We start from the raw sequence: 18,347 nt of genomic DNA on the forward strand, positions 1-18,347 counted from the left end.
GCAGTGTGCTAATACCAGACTTTTAAAAAATGCTTATTTGAGGGGTTAACGGCATTTGTGAGACAAGTAGGCAAACCGTCTTATGTAGTCAATTTGGGTGTGCTGAATTCAAATATTTGGGTGACACAATCCTGGATTTCGGTAGTTACTCTTGTCTAAAATGTGTTAGGTGCTCATGACCTTCCAATCACGTTCACAGAATCCCTGGTCCAATCCGAGGTTTTGTTGTGATCTGTGTAATGGCGGCGGCCGTCGCTTCACTGCAGTGGAAAAAACAACGCCGAAAAGCACAGTTTAAAGACATTTTGTACAATTATTACGGTATAACTCAGGTTAAAGTAAGACACGATTCCATAAAATGGTTAAAGACTCGTCTGATTTGTGTTATTTCTCCCTCCGTGTCTGTCGATGGCTTTGAGATGTCACCAGGACAGGTATCTTACATTTGTCATCCTTAAACAAATCAGGCCGATTAACTTTTCTGTGTCTAATGTCGCCCTTAAAATGCTGTCTTGTATTTTGCACCGTATTCGCTTTGGGAGTGGCTGTCAAAAGATAGCCTCGTGATGCCATCCTCTGTAGGCCTACTCCACCCAAAGATTTTGGCTCCGCAAAAATGATAGAGGAAGATCAGACCATCTCCCATAGTCCACGGAGACGGATTCCTCATGGCTTTTGCCAGACTGATTGACGGAGTCAACAGTCGGCTACTCGCCCAGGCTAGGCAAAAGATGCCACTAGCACTTTACTCCTGCACCTTGTATACGTAGTCTACAGATCTACACTTTTCACTTTACTACTATGGCCACTGATTGTACTTCTGCTGTGTGTGTGTGTGTGTGTATTATGTCAGTATTCTTATTGCACAGTGTGTGTGTGTGTGTGTGTGTGTGTGTGTGTGTGTGTGTGTGTGTGTGTGTGTGTGTGTGTGTGTGTGTGTGTGTGTGTGTGTGTGTGTGTGTGTGTTGTATTGTACATGTCTATATCAGTATGCTAGTGTTTGAAAAACTTCACATAGTGAATGTGTATTGTCTGTGTGTATGCGGTGAATGATTGTGTCAGAGAAAGAATTGTAAATTCATGTATAAGTAGGTTACGTGTGTGTGTGTGTGTGAGAGAGAGAGAGAGAGAGAGAGAGAGAGAGAGAGAGAGAGAGAGAGAGAGAGAGAGAGAGAGAGAGAGAGAGAGAGATTATTGTCAATGTCTTATTTAAATGTTTTTTAGTTAAGCTGCACATTGGAGACTGGTCAAACGCAATTTCATAGTAACTGCAATCAGTAGCCTAATGCAGTCGTTTTTAAAGTAATTTACCCAACATTGGATTTAATACAACCCTATGTAGAGCACCAAGAAAATAATTTCATGGTATCATGCATGTAGCCTATTATGGGTGGCTGAGTTTAAAATTGAAAATACAGCCGCTAAGTCATTAGAACAGCTTCCCTTCGTTCTTGTACTGACAGTCCATCTTAAGTGTCTGATGGTGGGTTTTTTTGGGGTTTTTTTCCACAGATGTGTGAGCACGCAATTATCAAGGACAATCTGTCCGATTACCCATCACTGAAGGTCAGATATTTTGGAGTTCAGTCCTACATGCATGACCCATTTACAACATCACCCACCACTTACTACATATCATACAGTCTCCTTTAATAAACTGTGTATATCAAACAATTTAAATGGATTTCATAGTTAGACCTAATTTAGGGTGACCAGACGTCCCGGTTTGACCGGGACAGTCCCGGTTTGGAGTTGTGTGTCCCAGGTCCCGAGCAAACCCTCTCGGGACACAAATATGTCCCGGTTTTGGCCACCCACTACATTGCGCCATGTAAATATATGGAAAAGATTACATGTTTACCGGCCACAATTAATGGCAGCCAGCGCTTGTATACAAAGTCTGAAGGAGTCAGTTGCGATTTGTCATTCCTCCCTCTAAAATTGATTAGAATGCAGGAAATGGCATCTAAAAAGTAAAAATTTTCCTGGGGGAGGACCCCCAGACCCGTCCCGCCAAATATTGTCCTTCAGTCACGCACAAAGTGTCCCGGTTTCAGACTACAAAAATCTGGTCACCCTAACCTAATTGATACTGTAATTTGCATTTTGCCAGAACCTTATGCCGGAGGAGTATGTGTATCACATATGCAGCTGCGAGTGTCAGGAGGGGGACAACTTTAAGGCTCACCTCAAACTGAAATTGTGTAGCCAGGATGAGGTGCAGAAGTGGCAGGAGGATTTCCAGGCGTCATCTGGTTTGATCTGGCGGAAGGCAAAGACCTACCCAGACGTTGGTCAAGGCTCAAACAAGTACAGGGTTGGTGCAGCCCCAGACTTCAAAGACCCAGTTTGTTCTACTTATTTTTTGTGTTGCTGTCTCTTGCGGGCCCACGTGTGTTTGTTATGGTGTACATTGGTTGCCCTGAGTTGAACTTTTTTTTAAAATCATATTGTTGGGGTTTGTTTTTTTTTAAAATAGGTTGACTTGAGGTGCCAGCACAACACCCGCAGCAGCAGCAAGACCAAAAGAAATACCTGTTGCCCTGCCTTCATGAAACTAATCCTGAAAAGACAGACGTACAGTCAAGGACGGAAGTCAAGGTTAGTATCTTTCATTTCCAGTGTTGGGAGAAATGCATTACAAAAGTAATTAATAACGGTAATGCATTACTTTCTGCAGTAACTCCCCACCAGAAGAAAAAAGCTGTAATTCTATTACAACCTTATGTGAGTTGCTGGCCAGGTTGACTGTGAATGTGATATTTTCTTTTCTTTCCTAGGTCTGAAAATGCTCATATTAAAGAGGACTACTACTTCACTGTTGATCTAAACAACATCCACAACCACCCAATCACCTGTGCTGCTGCCTTGGCAAAGAGGGACGTATCCAAACACAGGGTTGGAAAACGTAAAAAACTGTTTGAGAGTGGCCACTCCCCTGCATCCGACCTTGATACGCTTGAGTACGATCTCGACCTCAAGGAACAGGAAGGTTCCAGCTACTGGCGGGTGGCTGCCGATTGCTCAGAAGCAGCTGGATGTGAGTTTGCACATTACCATTAGTCTACGTATACAACACAGGTTTGGGCAGACCTTTTCATTCAATTGGTTTCTCTCACTCTGTGTGTGTGTGTGTGTGTGTGTGTGTGTGTGTGTGTGTGTGTGCGTGCGTGCGTGTGTGTGTGTGTGTGTGTGTGTGTGTGTGTGTGTGTGTGTGTGTGTGTGTGTGTGTGTGTGTGTGTGTGTGTGTGTGTAGGCACTGGAGCTACTGCTGGCCTGAATGAGCCAACTCATCTGCCCAAAGAGGAAGCAGCCGGATGTGAGTTCAATAATAATAATAATAATAATTATAATTTGTATAGCACAATTCATACAAGACATGCAGCTCAATGGCCTTAACAGTTAGCTTAACAACAATGTTAAAGCAAAAATAATGAAATTAAGTAAAAGAGAAAAAATGAGTAAAAGAGAAAAGTTTGGTTCCTTTCATACGGAATGGTTTTCACTTCATAAGTGTGACTTCTGTCTTGTCTAATCTTTCCCTCTCTAGGTATTGAACAGAATGAATTAGAGAATGAGCTGGCCTACATTTTCAAGGACCTGACACTGAAGCTGAGGGGTGACCCCAGTTTTCGAGCCCCTATCGCTAGCTTTGTGAGGTCATATAAGGCCATCGCAACTGACAGTGGACTCCAGTCAGCTCTTTTCAATTTCACAAAGAGTGAAGTCAAAGTGGAGTTCTAGAGGCTGAAGGGACTCCTCCAATCCACAACCCAAATCCCAATCCAGCCACTGGCCGCCGGGAGGAGGAAAGTATGTCTGGGAGGAAGGAGCTCCTCCCCCACAAAAAGACGTTCTGCTAAACGGGATGACCCCTACTATAGAACTGGAAGGAAAACCGTTGCTCCTCATAACTTGTCACACTGTGTGGAGACAAACTGTGCCTTCGGGGGAACGTACTGACTATATCATGACCACTTGTGCCTGTCTGAACCTGAACCCCAGTGTGTACCTGTTCCTCAGCCCGATCCCTACCCGAACCGTTGTGAGACTCCCCTTTCCCCCCCTCAGCTTTATGTAAAGTGTTGAACGTAACGCAATTGTGGTCCTGAGTGATTATAGTAGGCCCATTTATTTTCTTTTACAACTACATTTATAGGTCAATTGAACATTGTTGTGCCCTCATTTAATAAATAATGTAAAGCTACATTATCACAGAGTTAAGAAGAAGAGATCTGCAACTTCCGTTGGTACCAGAGAGTTGTGGTGGGACCAGAAGCTGCTTGTCGCACATTTCATGAACTAGGGCCTAATTTGCACAATAAATAAACAAAATAATACAATTCTGAAAACTTCCAATACAAAATTTGCAAGGTTTTATGTCCATAACAAACTGCAGCAGCTTCATTGCTGTAGTCAGGTGTTAAAGATGTCAGTGAAGACATGCTTTAGTTGCTCAGCACAGTCTTTCAGCACCCGTTCAGGGATGATGTCTGGGCCTGTTCCTTTGCGCAGGTTGATCCTGGTGAGTGCCCTCTCCACGCTATCAACAAGTAGACACAGTGCCTGGACATGAGGAAGGGGAGGTGTTTTCTGTGGGTGGATCTTTTTGCTTTCCTCATAATGTGCGAAAAAGCTGTTTGTTTTATCAGTATGTTAGACTTCCACGGCACATATGTGTGTGTCTGTGTGTGCATATAAGTTGTGGGGGTTGACAGTGTAGTGTTGTGTGTGTGCGTGCGTGCGTGTGTAAGATGTGGTGGTGGTCAGTGTTGGCAGAGGGGGGGAGGGGAGGGAGTTCAGCATCCTGATGGCCTGGTGGTGTAAAACTTTGTGAGTCTGGTGATTCTGGACTGTAGCCTTCTGTAACTCTTCCCAGAGGGCAGGAGGCTGATCAGGTTCTGTGCTGGGTGGGTCGCATTGCGAGGAGAGTGGTGTAGGCCTAGATGTCTTGCAGGGAAGGGAGGGGTGCATTGATGTTGCCTGGTTAACACCAGACCTAAAAGTGAGATTAGGTCTGAGGAGTTGCCTATTGTAAATTCCGTAGGGGCCGGAATACTTGGCTATTATGACACACTGCCCTGCTCTCTGATTGGGCAGAGAAACTGTTAAGGTCGGAATGCTTGGCCATTATGACACAGGGCCCATGATCTTGGACGTTATGAGTCATCCTCGCCAGACTGTCTTTCAGATCGAAACGATTGTGTAGCATTGGCTAGCATTGATGATCTTCCCAGCTGAGTTCCCTATACGCCACAGGGCTTTCCTCTTGTAGTCAGTGCAGCTTCCACCCCACAGTGATGCAGCTCAATGGTCCCCCTGTAGAAGGTGGTCCTGATGGCTGATGGGGCACTGGCGTACCTCGATTTGTGCAGGAAGTACAGGCGTTGCTGGGCTTTCTTGGCCAGTGATGTTGCATTGGTGGTCCAGGAGAGGTCTTCACTAATGTGCACTCCAATTAATTTTGTGCTGCTCACTCTCTCCATAGCAGCACCATCGATGGTTAGTAGCAGGTGTTGTCTGTGGCCTCTCTGGAAGTTGACCATGATCTCCTTTGTCTTGCTGACGTTCAGTAGGAGGTTGTTGTCGCTGCACCATCTGGCCAAGTTGTCCACCTCTGTCCTGTAGTAAGTCTTTTCTCGGTGGGAGATGAGACGCACCAGGGTTGTATCGTTTGCAACTTCACCAGGTGGTTGGTACTGTGTGGGTTGTTCTGCAGTCCTGTGTTAGCAGGGTGAAGAACAGAGCGCTTAGCACACACCTTGTGGAGCTCCTGTACTCAGTGCGATGGTGTCTGAGGTGCTGCCGACACACACTGCTTGTGGTCTCTGGCATAGGATGTCCAGCAGCCATTTGCAGAGGGAAGTGCTGAGGCCCAGTTTGTCCAGTTTGCCCAGTTTTCAATTTGGATTGGTCTATCAGCCGTTTTTCAGGCAAATCACCAGGGGTTAAAGGCACTAAAACTCAAAAGAAAAAATGGAGACGTGTTTTTTTTTAATTCCTTAGACCCTATAGAATGAAGATATAAATGTCTCCAAAAATTAACATCCAAATCCACATAGGCTCTCACACTGCATTATCCATTTCACATATCCTGCTTAAATGTAAGGTTTACTGTGGGTATAATAATATACTGTATAGAGCAAGGCGATCACAAGATTTGTAACAATTTGTAACTCCCGTTTTTATTAACATACATTCAGGCATCTTCCATCCAATAATTGACAATGACAACATGATCCATGTTCATAAAGAGACAACAACAGCATAGGCACTATTTTCCCAAGTTACTTGGAGAAGAAAAAAAACAAACATTAATTAATGTCACCTCTCCAAATTACAGATAGTGCATCATGTGGAAATACTTTTTTTCATGTTAGCAAATTAAAGTATATAACATGATTTAACAAGAACGTACATCAGCTGGGGAGTTTGGAAAGTAATTCATATAATACAGTAATTATGAAATTATACTTACAGGTAAGTCATGTATTGTGACAAAAATATCCTAGATTTCATAGTCATACAAACTGCTTCAAGAGCAAATGTTATATTGCAGGACGGCTGCTCCTTTGGGACAGTCTTTTCTGAATCCATGTTGTACACCCTTACTGATATGCATGTGGCTGCTTGATTCTCTTATATGAAATACAACATACTGATATTACTACCTACAGTATTTCAGGATCATAAAATGTCCTCCCTTTTACTTCATACCGTGTTAGACACATAAAAGGTGCAGTAAGTTTTTTTCTTTCTTTTAGCTAACAACTGGTGTTAACCTACGATTGTAACATACAAGTTTACATATATTTTTTAAGTTACTTTTAAACTACAGTTTAAAGAGAAGTTGCATAATGATTATCGTTCCAAAGGCATATTTTTATTATATCTTTCTATTATTTATGATTTCTTTCTATTATTTGTATTACTTATTTCCACTGTTTGGCCACAAACTGCACCTTTAAGCTAGACTCTCATATCCATATGCCATCCCCACCCACCAGGGGGGTACACTACTAAGAAGCTGGTTCAGTAGTAAACCAGGCTTAGTTAACCCACTGGAAGTGGTAAACCTGCTAATAGATACTGTATGTACCTGCGTGCATCATTTGGTAAGAGAACAAGGACTCCAGGCTCTTCTATTAGATGATTTACTACTGAACCAGCTACTTAGTATAGGCCCCAGCACCAGATACAGAAGCACAGCAGCAGCAGCATCAATTTCAGTGCATCTCGAAACCAATGGACCTTTTAAGGGGAACCGAGCCATTCACTCAGTGTACTTCCAGGAGCACCAATCAGGTTGTCACTACACGTTTGGCCCCACCCCATATGTGGAGGACTGCCGTGGTGCGTCTCCAAGGCAACACGCTATTAGAAGCGCAATGGGGTCCTGATGCCCCTCTGGTTTTGCACAGCAGAGCTCTTCTCTCGACTGGTTCAGTGTCGCAGGCCTTCAAGAAGCGACCGCTTGCGCTGTTTAAGTCCTCTAGTTTTATAACACAGCCGTAACAGGTGCTTCCAGACTTTCTGATTGAACATGAGGGACAAAGATTAAGTTCATGTCAAATGAGGATTAGACTTGAGGATTTTTTTTACTTTAGTCTTGATTGGAAGGGAGGGGAGAGAGGGATAGCACGAGCGAGGGAAGTTGCGGGTAAAGGTTCATGGGAGAGGGGGGAGGGGATGAAGGCTGGAGTAGGCTCACTTCAGCCCATGTAGGGGTACTTCCATCCTGTGAGTGGGGCGTGTGTCTCCTTGACGACCTGGGGTGAGGTCCATCTTAAGACGTAGTGTGGTCCCCCAGGTTTGTCATTGGTACCTTGGCAGATAGAGGAAAATAGAGGAAAATAAATGTTTGCTTAAGTGCCATTAGTCACATACAAATCACAGAATGTACATTTTTAAGCACTTTTTTTAAAAAATTCACACACATCAATTAATGCATATTTAACATCTTTAAATTCTGGCCATGAAGTCTTACTGATTACAAATGGGCCACTTTGAGTTAACATGAATTTCAAAGAAATAGCAGAATAACCAACAATGTCCACCCAGGTGACGTTGTAACCCACCTGATGCTCTGGCGCCCCCAAATGGCTGCTGTGCCACAATCGAGCCAGTGGACTTGTCATTGACATAGTAATTTCCTGCTGCGTTTCTCAGTGCCTTTGCTGCATAATCTACAACGCTCCTGATATAGGGGACAGAAAAAAAGACACATTGATGGTCATTGTCTGGAACATAGAAAATCCATCTGGCATCAATAATACATTTTCATTGCTTATGCATGACATTCATGAGTACATGACAATAAATATCTTGTACCGGTATACAGTATGTGTCTGAAATACATCTTTGTCAGGATAGCTCTTCCCAGCTATCCTTGGTGGTTAGATGGTACAAAAAGTGTTGCTTACTTGTCTTTAGCGAAAACAGCTCCTGTGAGAGCGTACGGTGACGTGGTGTCAATCAGGTGCAACACCTCTTTGTAGTCCTTATCAGGATAAACATATACGGAGAGAACCGGCCCAAAGATCTCCTGTGGAAACACACAGTGTCCAAAAACAACAGTTCAGGGTTTGCGGCCTCCTGTGCCTTACATTGGACAAAGAGGATTATTAGAGTGAAAGGGGAAGAGAGGGGGCTTGGATATAACTGAGCAGACTGGGCATTGATGCGTTGAAAAATGGTTTTCAGAAAGGATCAACTTAGACAAACATGAACGATCCACTCCTGATCCCATCCATGTGGCCTCTTAAGGATATTATCACAGTGATGTCTATGAGCCACAGATTTGTGAGGATTCCATAGATACAAAGAACTACCAGATCTTCTTCATATCAAATACAGGTTCTTTCTACCTTAACCCATTAAGCCTGATGCTGTATATATACTGCATTGACCTAGTCGCCTGGACGGACATAGATTCTGCATTCATGCTCTTGAGATTTGAGGGTTCTTTTTTAAATTAAAATTGTGGGTATGTTAGAGCTGAATGAACATATTCTAATGCAAGATGAGGGTCCTAGCTTGTAAATGCAACTTATTTCATGTTTATATGTGCTTTTATGTGGAGGCTGAGAGATATTTAGGTTTTTATAGGCTGGGGACACATTTTGCCAAAAAGTGCTTAGATGGGTTAAGATATAAGCTCCTTTACCTCACTCATAATGGCATCTCGTGGGTCCTTGGTCTCAACGATGGTTGGTTCTACAAAGTACCCCTTGCTGTCGTCACAGTTACCTCCAGCAACTATGGAGAGGTTGGGAGAACTCTTGGCGTGATCCAGATACTTCTTGATACGAGCAAAGGACTGAAGGGAGCATAAAAAGGGAAAAAAATCTGCTTCAACCAGAATATCTTTTGTTAATTTTTTTGAACAATGCTGCATTTTGGGTGAGAGGAGCATTCCGCAGAGCAAGGAGGAAGAAAAGTTTCTATTGACCATAGACATCATTGTGACATTATACATACAGCATGTACTGTACATAACTCTACAAATGAAAGGAAGCCATAAAAAAGATTGTGAGGTCACACTAAAGTCACACATACTTTAAAACGGCAAAATCACACATACCTTATCATCAATGACTGCAGAGAAGAAAGTCCCAAAGTCCTGAACCGGCTGCAAAAGAAACATCAAGAGGAAATAATCAATGGATGTATTTTTAGTCACATATGTGAGAAATCACACTACATTAGATAAACACACACACACACACACACACACACACACACACACACACACACACACACACACACACACACACACACACACACACACACACACACACACACACACACACACACACACACACACACACACACACACACAAAAGGATGTCAAACCACTATGTCAACTCTATGCCAACATCTATTGAAAAATAGGATGACCGTCATTTATATTGACTATTTAGCAAAGTCAGTGAAAAACTGCAAGAAAACAGAACTTTGATAGGGTGTATCGCGATACTGCCTTCTTGCATCAAAAGACAGTATCATGACTCTGCGAGTCACGATTTCTGGGTTCAATACAATATCGTTACAGCCCTAGTCCGGAGTCAGCATACTACTCACGTCTCCAACTTTGATCTGCTTGTGGATGTCCAGGAGCTCCTTCTTGATCTGTGGCCAGAGGCTGTCGGGCACGTACATGCGGGAGCAGGCCGAACACTTCTGCCCACCGTACTCAAACGCCGAGCGGATCGTCCCAGACACCACGCTCTCCACATCAGCCGACGTGTGGACGAAATGAAAGTTCTTACCACCACACTCTGCAGAGGAATCAATCAATCAATCAATCAAAAATATGTGTATAGGACATTATCACACTCAGTCATCATTCAATGTGCTTGAATGAAAAAAACAAAAGAGTGCACCCATGGACATGGGTACAGGGATTTTAGTGCTACATTTTTTGTAGACATACGGTAATCTGGATCTGGCACAACAAAAGCGAAGATTCCAGATTTGAATTCGGCCTGGATCAATCACCAACCCTCCCCCATCTCTCTCCCTACTCACTTCCTGTCGCTCTTCACTGTCTCTACCAGAAATAAAGGCCCAAAAAAGCAGATTAAAAATATCTTAAAAGGCAAACACCTCAAGCAAAGTCCTCTCTACTCACCTCCAGCCACTCGTGGGAAGTTCTTGTAGATGTCCAGATTTTGGGCCACCTGCTTCCACAAGCGCTTGAAGGTTCTTAAGTGTGGAGACAGGAAATAATAATAATAATTATTATTATTATACATTCATTATTATTATTATTATTATTTATTGCTATTATTTTTATTGTTATTATCTGGAGACAGCATTACTTTTATTTTCCACATACTGCACACAATTATTTCACACACACACCATGCTCTCCCGTGGTGCATCTCCTTTAAGTAAGGAAAAGCGGATTGTCCAGACTTCAAAAGAGCATCAGAGAGGGACTTACGGAACGCTTCCAGTGAAGTTGATGCCGGCAAGGTGCTCGGAGGCCGTGATTGTGTCTCCAAACACCGGCCCATCGGCAGGCACAAACTGCACGATATTGGGGGGTAGCCCACACTCTCTCATGATCTTGTACACGGCGTAGCTGGCAGATATGGCCGTGTCGCTGGGCTTCCACAGCACCACGTTACCCTGGAAACAAAAGAAAACACAAACAAAAAGTGTTCATCAGAGGTGGTAAGATATTGTAAACGCCATTACTATGGTCAACCTCTGGACAGCATGTGCCTACTTATCCCAATAAAGAAATGATAGAATAGCATGCCTCGAAACTACTACGTCTCAACCTAAATAACATGACCAAAAACAAACAACAACAAAAAAACAAACAATCTTTGTCTTCACAGATAGCAACAACAAACCACAAATATTCTTAACTAGAAGTGTTGAAATCTCTAGTCTGGCCGGTGACCGTGGTAAGAAAAATACAAAACCACTCACCATGAGGGCGGGAGTTCCTGCCAAGTTTCCACCAATGGCGGTGAAGTTGAAGGGGGCGACGGCAGCAACAAACCCCTGCAGGTAGAGAAAACACACAGAGAAACATGAGGGGAGATATCTAGTCATCTAGCTCAGCCAGTGCCGAATGAGAATGTGCTCATCTGATCACACACACACTTAAGTCATAGATTTGTATTATCGGTGAAAAGATACAAAAGGAGGGGTGGGGTGGAGGGCTGCTAGGGGCATTAATCAGTTGTTGTGAAGGTGGGAGGGAAGATTTGGTGGAGTCAGTGCTGCATGTAAGAGAGTAGTCTCTTCTATATGTGTATGGTGGGGGCACTGTTGAGATGATAACAACCATGAGAATTGTTGACTATGACTATTACAGGGTGCCTACAGATATTCCTAGGTTGAATTTACTACTTAATATTAATATTAAAAATGTGTTAGTAGTACAAGTTAATGTAGGTATATTTCAAAAAGCTCAACAATTTGCCATTTATAATGGTTAAATAATAGTGGAGTGCACTTTTAACAGAACAAGTCGCTCTTCTCAGAGAGTGGGAGGGGAGCAAGAACCAGAACCAGTGGAGTCCTGTATTCTATGTCCATCAGGGCTCTAGAATAACTTTTTGCACCGGTTGCACTGATGCGACTAAAATTGTTTTTAGGTGCACCAGCACGACATCTAGGTGCACCTAAATGGCCCCAACCCAACTTGTATGTGTGTGTCTTAAATCTTAAATGTACCTGAACATATTCTGTTGTATGAGTGGGGGATGTCACAATGGCCTCTGCCCCATCAAATGTCATGTCCAAGTTGTCATGTTCAAGTTATGTTCAAGGGCTGTAGGGGCAGTCTCACCTCCAAGCCTCGGTACAGCATGGTGTTGGTGCTGACATCAGTGTTGAGAGGCTGTGTGTATTGCAGATCGATGGCATGCTTGGCATTGAAGCGGAAGAAGTCAATAAGCTCTGCTGCAGCGTCGATCTCAGCTTGGACCACTGTTTTAGCCTAGGAGAAAAACCAGGGCATACACTTATTCAGACATCTGGATTTCAGATATTTTCAGATTAAATAAAACAATATGCATTAGTGACTTAAAAGGTAAAGTGTGTTACATTGTGGCCAGGGAAAGCATTGCAACTCTGCTGCTCATTGCAACTATGCTGTCCATTCCCAAATGTTGATCTTTTCATGAAAATGTAACATGTACCTAATAAACTAATAGTTGCTGATCTGACCAAAGTACAGTAAGTTCTGCAGCTAGATTGTATGTTTTTTCCCCATTCAAAATGAATAGAAATTTATGATTTTGAGAAATACTCGTAAAAAATATAACCTTTGTGAAAGGGCAGAATAAATAATGCTAGTAAACTACTAAAAAACATACTCTACCTATAAACAATAACAGATTTTGAAGAAACTGATGATACAATTACAGTAATTCCACATTTCATTCGCATGCAGGTAAAAGACAACAATTAATTTGTATTCAATTTGGACAGGTAATAACGCATGGCTAAGATTGCCCATTCTTCAAGAGGACCCTCACGGTAAAGGAAACCAATGGCTAATTTTACACATGCGAGATTCCTCACATCTCCTCACTAAGAAGTGAGACTAAGTTCCCAGAAGTGCAGTTGTTTCCCAATACTTAAAACCCATATAGCACCTCTCGTTCTAGGGGCTACGGTGGTTTGGCAGGACCACTCTCTCAACAGAAGCAGAAATGAGAAGAAACATGCTCTTTGCAATGCTGGACAACAGGTAGGTTGAAGTTGTCAAAAGAAGGGTTTGACAGCAATCATGAATCAGGCTACATGCACGTGGAAATTCCAGCCGCCTGACTAGGCTTTAGAGGCTATATATCATAGTATATCTGGGCATTATTGTGACATGCTTTTGATCATTAAGCATTTGTAGATGATCATATCAACATAGACCACAGGACATTGTGACAAAAAAACAAAGAAAAGGGAACTTTCAAAAAGGGCATTTTTTGTCCAGTAGAGCAAAGGGGACGGGTGCTCTAGCACCACCTCGCCCCGATCTGTGTACACCTACATGTATGACCCCAAGTTAGGGGTGGGCGATATGACTATATTAAATCGTGAATCGTGAAATCGAGTACAAGATCGCCTCGAATCTGCCAAAGTGGAAAAATCGTATAAATCGTCTTGCAGTGAAGATGTTTACTATCAGTATCAGAGTGATGCCTCCTTACTTGGTGTTGTTGTCTTCACTTCTATTGTTTACATTATTGTATTTCAATTGCGCACTTAATGAGAGTCATCAATGTGTTTACATTTAATTAGTTGCTAATTACAAATTGGAAGTAAAATGCCTTTAAAAAAAAAATATATATATATATTTGATGGAAGATCGTGATAAAAAAAAAATCAGAATGGAGATTTTATGTTTAAAAAAATCATGATATGACATTTTTGCCATGTCGCCCGAAGTGATGCCTACACGAAGTGATGCCTTACCTGCCCAATCATGGTCTTGGCCAGAACCTCTGCCCTCTTGGGTCCACTGATGACATCAGCAGCCTTGAAGAGGATTTGAGCGCGGTCCGCCACTGGCTTCAAGTCCCAGTCTCTGCGAGCAGCTACTGACGCCACGATGGCCTTGTTTAGAGTGTCCTGTGTGGGTGATTTACAAGTCAAGTCAAGTCAAGTGTGCTTCATTGTCAAAAATCTATGTAACAGCGTTAGCGCAGAAGTTTGAAATTGCGTTTGACCAGTCTCCAATGTGCAGTTAAACTGAACATATAATAAGAGACATTGGCAATAATCACATATGCCACACAACCCCCCTCCACCCCCCAACACACACACACACACACACACACAAATTGTGCAGTAAAAACTAACATACCATCATACCAAGTTAGGGTTAATTTTCACTATTTTCACTTTCTAGAGATAGTTTTTGAAGCCATAACAACAGTGCATACGTCTGGCAAGGGAATCATTCGATAAACATGACCATGACTAATAGATTACAAGCGGAGGGACAGACAAACTCCTTCCTTACCTTATCAGCGTAGCAAAACTTGGCCAGTTTGTGTGAGTGGTTGAAGGGCTGTAAAAGGGACAACATGGGATATAATCTTAAAAGCCCATACTCTTAAATAAAACACACATATTTTCCACACAACATTATGATGGCTAGTGTCCTAAATTACTAGTAATGTCAGATTGAATACAATCTACTGAGACGGGCAAGCGGTTCATTCATGTCTGGAGCGGCACATTTGTTGTAGCTACTGTTTGCTACTGTTGAGATTAAACGAGGCAAGTGCCCCAACACGAGATAAGATATGAGGACCACTGAAGGTTGTTAAGCAAGAGCTACCGTAGGCTACGTAGCTGTTGGCGAGTTAGCGGAACTTTTCTCAGACTTAATGGTGATACCGTGGGGCAGCCGTGGTCTAATACTTAGGGAGTTGGAGTCTAGATCACAGGGTTGCCGGTTCAATCCCCACCCTTACCAATCCTTTCCTCCCTGCTTGGCTGAGGTGCCCTTGAACAAGACACCCAACCCCACACTGCTCCAGGGACTGTAACCATTGCAATACAATGTAATATCTGTGAGTCGCTATGGATAAAAGCATCAACTACCGCAAGTGTAATGTAATGCAGTGTAATGTAATGTAATGTGATGAAGCCTGACTGGTTTTGGCACTGCATGGCTAGCTAGTACAGTACTCACAGACAGCTGGTATCTGATGTCACTGGTCCACACTTGTTCATCTCCCACCACACATGGGATCTCCTCAGTCTTGCCCTTCAGGTCATTTAGGGCCTACAGTCAGAAATGGATAAAAAAAATACTGTATTTCAAAACATGTACAGAATAGGACTTGACCACAATGAAAGTCTGCTACGTGTCAAACGTCATTTTTACTGTGATAATGGGCATGTCTACCTTACTACAAAGTAGGACAGTGTGTGTGTGTGTGCATGCGTGCGTGTGTGTGTGTGTGTGTGTGTGTGTGTGTGTGTGTGTGTGTGTGTGTGCGTGCGTGCGTGCGTGCGCATGTTTAACCTTCTCCAGTTCAGCTCTCTCTTTGGAGCCAGTCTCGAACCCGAGGATGGGCTCATTCTTGACCTCCACAGCAGCACAGGAGAAGGTCTTAAATCTGTGTGAAGAAATCAGGAAGTCAGACCATAATCCTGAAACACTGGCCAATAATCAGACCACTGATGATGGTGCGTCCAACATCACTCCCAAACATCTTTACACATTGCAGCCCTCATCTGGCTCCAGTTCATGACTTCAACACCTTGCATCAACAGCCCTTCCATTTCATCTAGTTGGAGAGGTTAGAAACACCCTATTTCCAACTAGGGGTGTAAATCACGGCCTCCAAGACCATACGATTCAATATCAATTTCTTCAGGCAGCAAATCGATTATTTTAGATTCTTAAGAATGCCCCATGCTATGATACTAAACGATTCCATTTTTTCCAGTTACTTTTCCACTTCTATTACTTTATGGAGCTGGGGCATTGGGCAGGGGCCAGCGATTCGATTATTTTCAATACTTAAGAATGCCCCACGATACGATTCGACTCAATCATCGGCCGTAGGATTAATGCATCGATACATATTATCAATTATTATTTACACCCTTATTTCCTACCACTTTGGAACACAGCATGCCTCCTTGCCAAACACCCATAGACATTGCAGGCATTTCATACTACGTACTAGGTGTGTGGACCTGGTGTTCAACTAATACCCAGCTCAAATTACAGAGAGCTGGTTACAATTAGCCACACAGCCCGGGTGGAATGTCTTGTTGAGAATGATGTCTTGTGATCTTTTCTTTATTGTTGTAAAAGACAGACAGACAGACAGACAGACAGACACACACACACACACACACACACACACACACACACACACACACACACACACACACACACACACACACGCACACGCACACGCACACGCACACACACACACAGCAAAACATAACAAAACAAAGCCGTAAACTCAACAAACATACACAGTATGCCCATGCCACAAGGTCATTCATGAGACAGCTATCGCACAATTGGGACGTTTTACAGGGTCAAAGGTGCAGGGAATTTGTCCCTCTCTCTCTCTCGAACCAGTTCAATCCTGCTGCCACTTGCTGCTTGGAATCCAGACATGGGTACATCCATGTTGGCTCTTGAATTAACAAAGCTGCAAATCTCATGACAGGTTTGGACATGACCACACCAGTTCTGCCCTAAAAACCAATGTTTTCATCACAAGGACACTTTACAAAGACATATGGAAAATTGCTTTAACTGGACCACAACCTGCATTGCATTAACTGTCTGTGTTCAGACTACTAGGTGTGTCGTTGAAGATGTCATGTCATGACTCATAGTAATTTTAATAACCTGACAATAGTGCTTTTACATCAAACTCGTGCAAAAGTGCAAGTGTCTGAAAAAGCAGTGAAAGTTACAGCTACTGATATCTGCTGTCCACTTCTGTTACACATTAACTTCTGCAGCAACAGTGAGTTCAGGTCAGTGTCCCATGAACACCATTTGCTCTCAGCCAGTTTTGCAGTAAATGCTTGGTTTAATACTTGGAAATGGGCTGGCTAAGTCTAAAGGATTCACTGAAAAAGACCCTCAACTTTCAGAAAAGAAAGATTAAAAGTGGGCGAACACTATTCATTCCCACTAGAATCACACAGCGCTGACCCTACAGGAGTTCACTTGTGTCAACACACCCACCTGTAACAACAGGCTAGACGGCGGCGAGCACGTGTAGAATGCTAGGTGGAAACTTTGTTTCTAGTAATTTCCGTGAACTTGAACCCACGATGCTAGTGACTAGTGAGAGAGAGGCCCTTCTAGTCTACCCCGGCCGACATGGAGCAGCTGTCACAAGTTATATTCAGTGAACGTGAGGGGCACCAGACCTTCTTCACGTAGGTCCTGTCCCGAAGGATATCTTACAAATATTACGTAACAACGTGCTTACAAAAGGTGAAGTGTGATGGGCCAGAATTTCAAATGTCCTCTAAAAGCCCAAGACTGCCATGCATAGACTAGCACTGCAAATGTCTAATAGACATTGCGATCTCGCCAAGAAACAAGCGCCATTCTAGTAAGAGAAATGTCACTAATGTCATGTGCAGCTCCGTGTGAGATTAGCCAGTAAGAAAGCATACATACCCCCTCCAAGACTGGCAGAGCGGTGATCTTAGTCGGAGCATGGTGACTGATGGTGGTGGTCTTCTGTGAGAGAATCAAAAGTCAATCAAAAGAAACTTAACTTTGTTGTATATCAGCCAGCTGTCAATCGCTGACCAAATACAAAGCCCCTGTCCTCAGATGTCAGACAATCTACAGGCACTACCGCGAAGGGACATCACACGGATCAGAACCTACCATTTCGAAATTAGGCAGAAACGTGACAGGCATGCTTAACGTGCTCACGTGAATGGAATATAAGTTTGAGATATTTCCAACTTATTTTACACTTGTGCAAAATATAAAACAAAATGTAAAATATAAATGTTTTGATAACAGTATTTTGACAATATAATTGCACAACGCTCGCTTCAGCCACCCCCATCTTGGTGAAAAGTGGAACATACGGGAGGCGAGTCGGCAGTGGCCATACAGGAGAGGTCTTCCGAACACAGCCAATTACCAGCCTTCTCTTATTCAAAGAGTCTATTTAAAGATCATAGGCTGATGTGTTTCACAAACTGTATGTAGAGAGAAAAGTTAATGAAATATCGTTTATCGATGTTTACCCCTGCCCTTGAACGAATAGGCATAGAACGAGCCACTCGGCCTATGGTGTGTTCTGCTATAACTAGGCGTAGAAAGTTGTCCGGGCATTTTATTAATTCAGAGAAAACTTGGG

At 43.0% G+C, this 18,347-nt stretch overlaps 2 protein-coding genes across 3 annotated transcripts; one reads left to right on the plus strand and one right to left on the minus strand.

The window, feature by feature from the left end:
* Window positions 1-225: 225 nt before the first annotated feature.
* LOC134462290 (uncharacterized) lies at window positions 226-4,286 on the plus strand. Of its 2 annotated transcripts, none has more exons than XM_063215225.1 (7): window positions 226-434; window positions 1,513-1,566; window positions 2,114-2,347; window positions 2,480-2,601; window positions 2,781-3,040; window positions 3,257-3,319; window positions 3,551-4,286. In XM_063215225.1, the coding sequence occupies exons 1-7, from the start codon at window positions 240-242 to the stop codon at window positions 3,742-3,744; spliced, it is 1,122 nt and encodes a 373-aa protein (XP_063071295.1). In that variant the 5' UTR covers window positions 226-239; the 3' UTR covers window positions 3,745-4,286. The 2 variants fall into 2 exon arrangements, with proteins under 2 accessions (XP_063071295.1, XP_063071296.1); XM_063215226.1 differs by having other exon boundaries at window positions 2,114-2,317.
* A 1,873-nt stretch (window positions 4,287-6,159) lies between these two features.
* On the minus strand, window positions 6,160-17,821 carry aldh4a1 (aldehyde dehydrogenase 4 family, member A1). Its single transcript, XM_063215224.1, has 15 exons — window positions 17,648-17,821; window positions 15,506-15,599; window positions 15,170-15,262; window positions 14,492-14,539; window positions 13,942-14,097; window positions 12,314-12,463; window positions 11,446-11,520; window positions 10,949-11,136; window positions 10,634-10,707; window positions 10,084-10,280; window positions 9,584-9,631; window positions 9,167-9,319; window positions 8,424-8,545; window positions 8,079-8,197; window positions 6,160-7,825 (listed from the first exon to the last, which is right to left on the minus strand). The coding sequence occupies exons 1-15, from the start codon at window positions 17,686-17,688 to the stop codon at window positions 7,713-7,715; spliced, it is 1,671 nt and encodes a 556-aa protein (XP_063071294.1). The 5' UTR covers window positions 17,689-17,821; the 3' UTR covers window positions 6,160-7,712.
* Between the last annotated feature and the right edge of the window lie 526 nt (window positions 17,822-18,347).

This window comes from Engraulis encrasicolus, chromosome 14 (genome assembly GCF_034702125.1).
Source record: "Engraulis encrasicolus isolate BLACKSEA-1 chromosome 14, IST_EnEncr_1.0, whole genome shotgun sequence".
NCBI classification, from domain to species: Eukaryota; Metazoa; Chordata; class Actinopteri; order Clupeiformes; family Engraulidae; genus Engraulis; species Engraulis encrasicolus.

Bases quoted from the DNA above. Each gene is read 5' to 3' on its own strand.
- LOC134462290 (XM_063215225.1), top strand. From the start codon at position 240: ATGGCGGCGGCCGTCGCTTCACTGCAGTGGAAAAAACAACGCCGAAAA. The intron at 2,602-2,780 runs GTTAGTATCTTT...TTTCTTTCCTAG, and splicing joins AGTCAAGGACGGAAGTCAAG to GTCTGAAAATGCTCATATTA. The intron at 3,041-3,256 runs GTGAGTTTGCAC...GTGTGTGTGTAG, and splicing joins TTGCTCAGAAGCAGCTGGAT to GCACTGGAGCTACTGCTGGC.
- aldh4a1 (XM_063215224.1), bottom strand. From the start codon at position 17,688: ATGCTCCGACTAAGATCACCGCTCTGCCAGTCTTGGAGGGG. The intron at 10,708-10,948 runs GTAAGTCCCTCT...TCCACACTTAAG, and splicing joins AACTTCACTGGAAGCGTTCC to AACCTTCAAGCGCTTGTGGA. The intron at 9,320-9,583 runs GTATGTGTGATT...TGCTCCCTTCAG, and splicing joins CTGCAGTCATTGATGATAAG to TCCTTTGCTCGTATCAAGAA.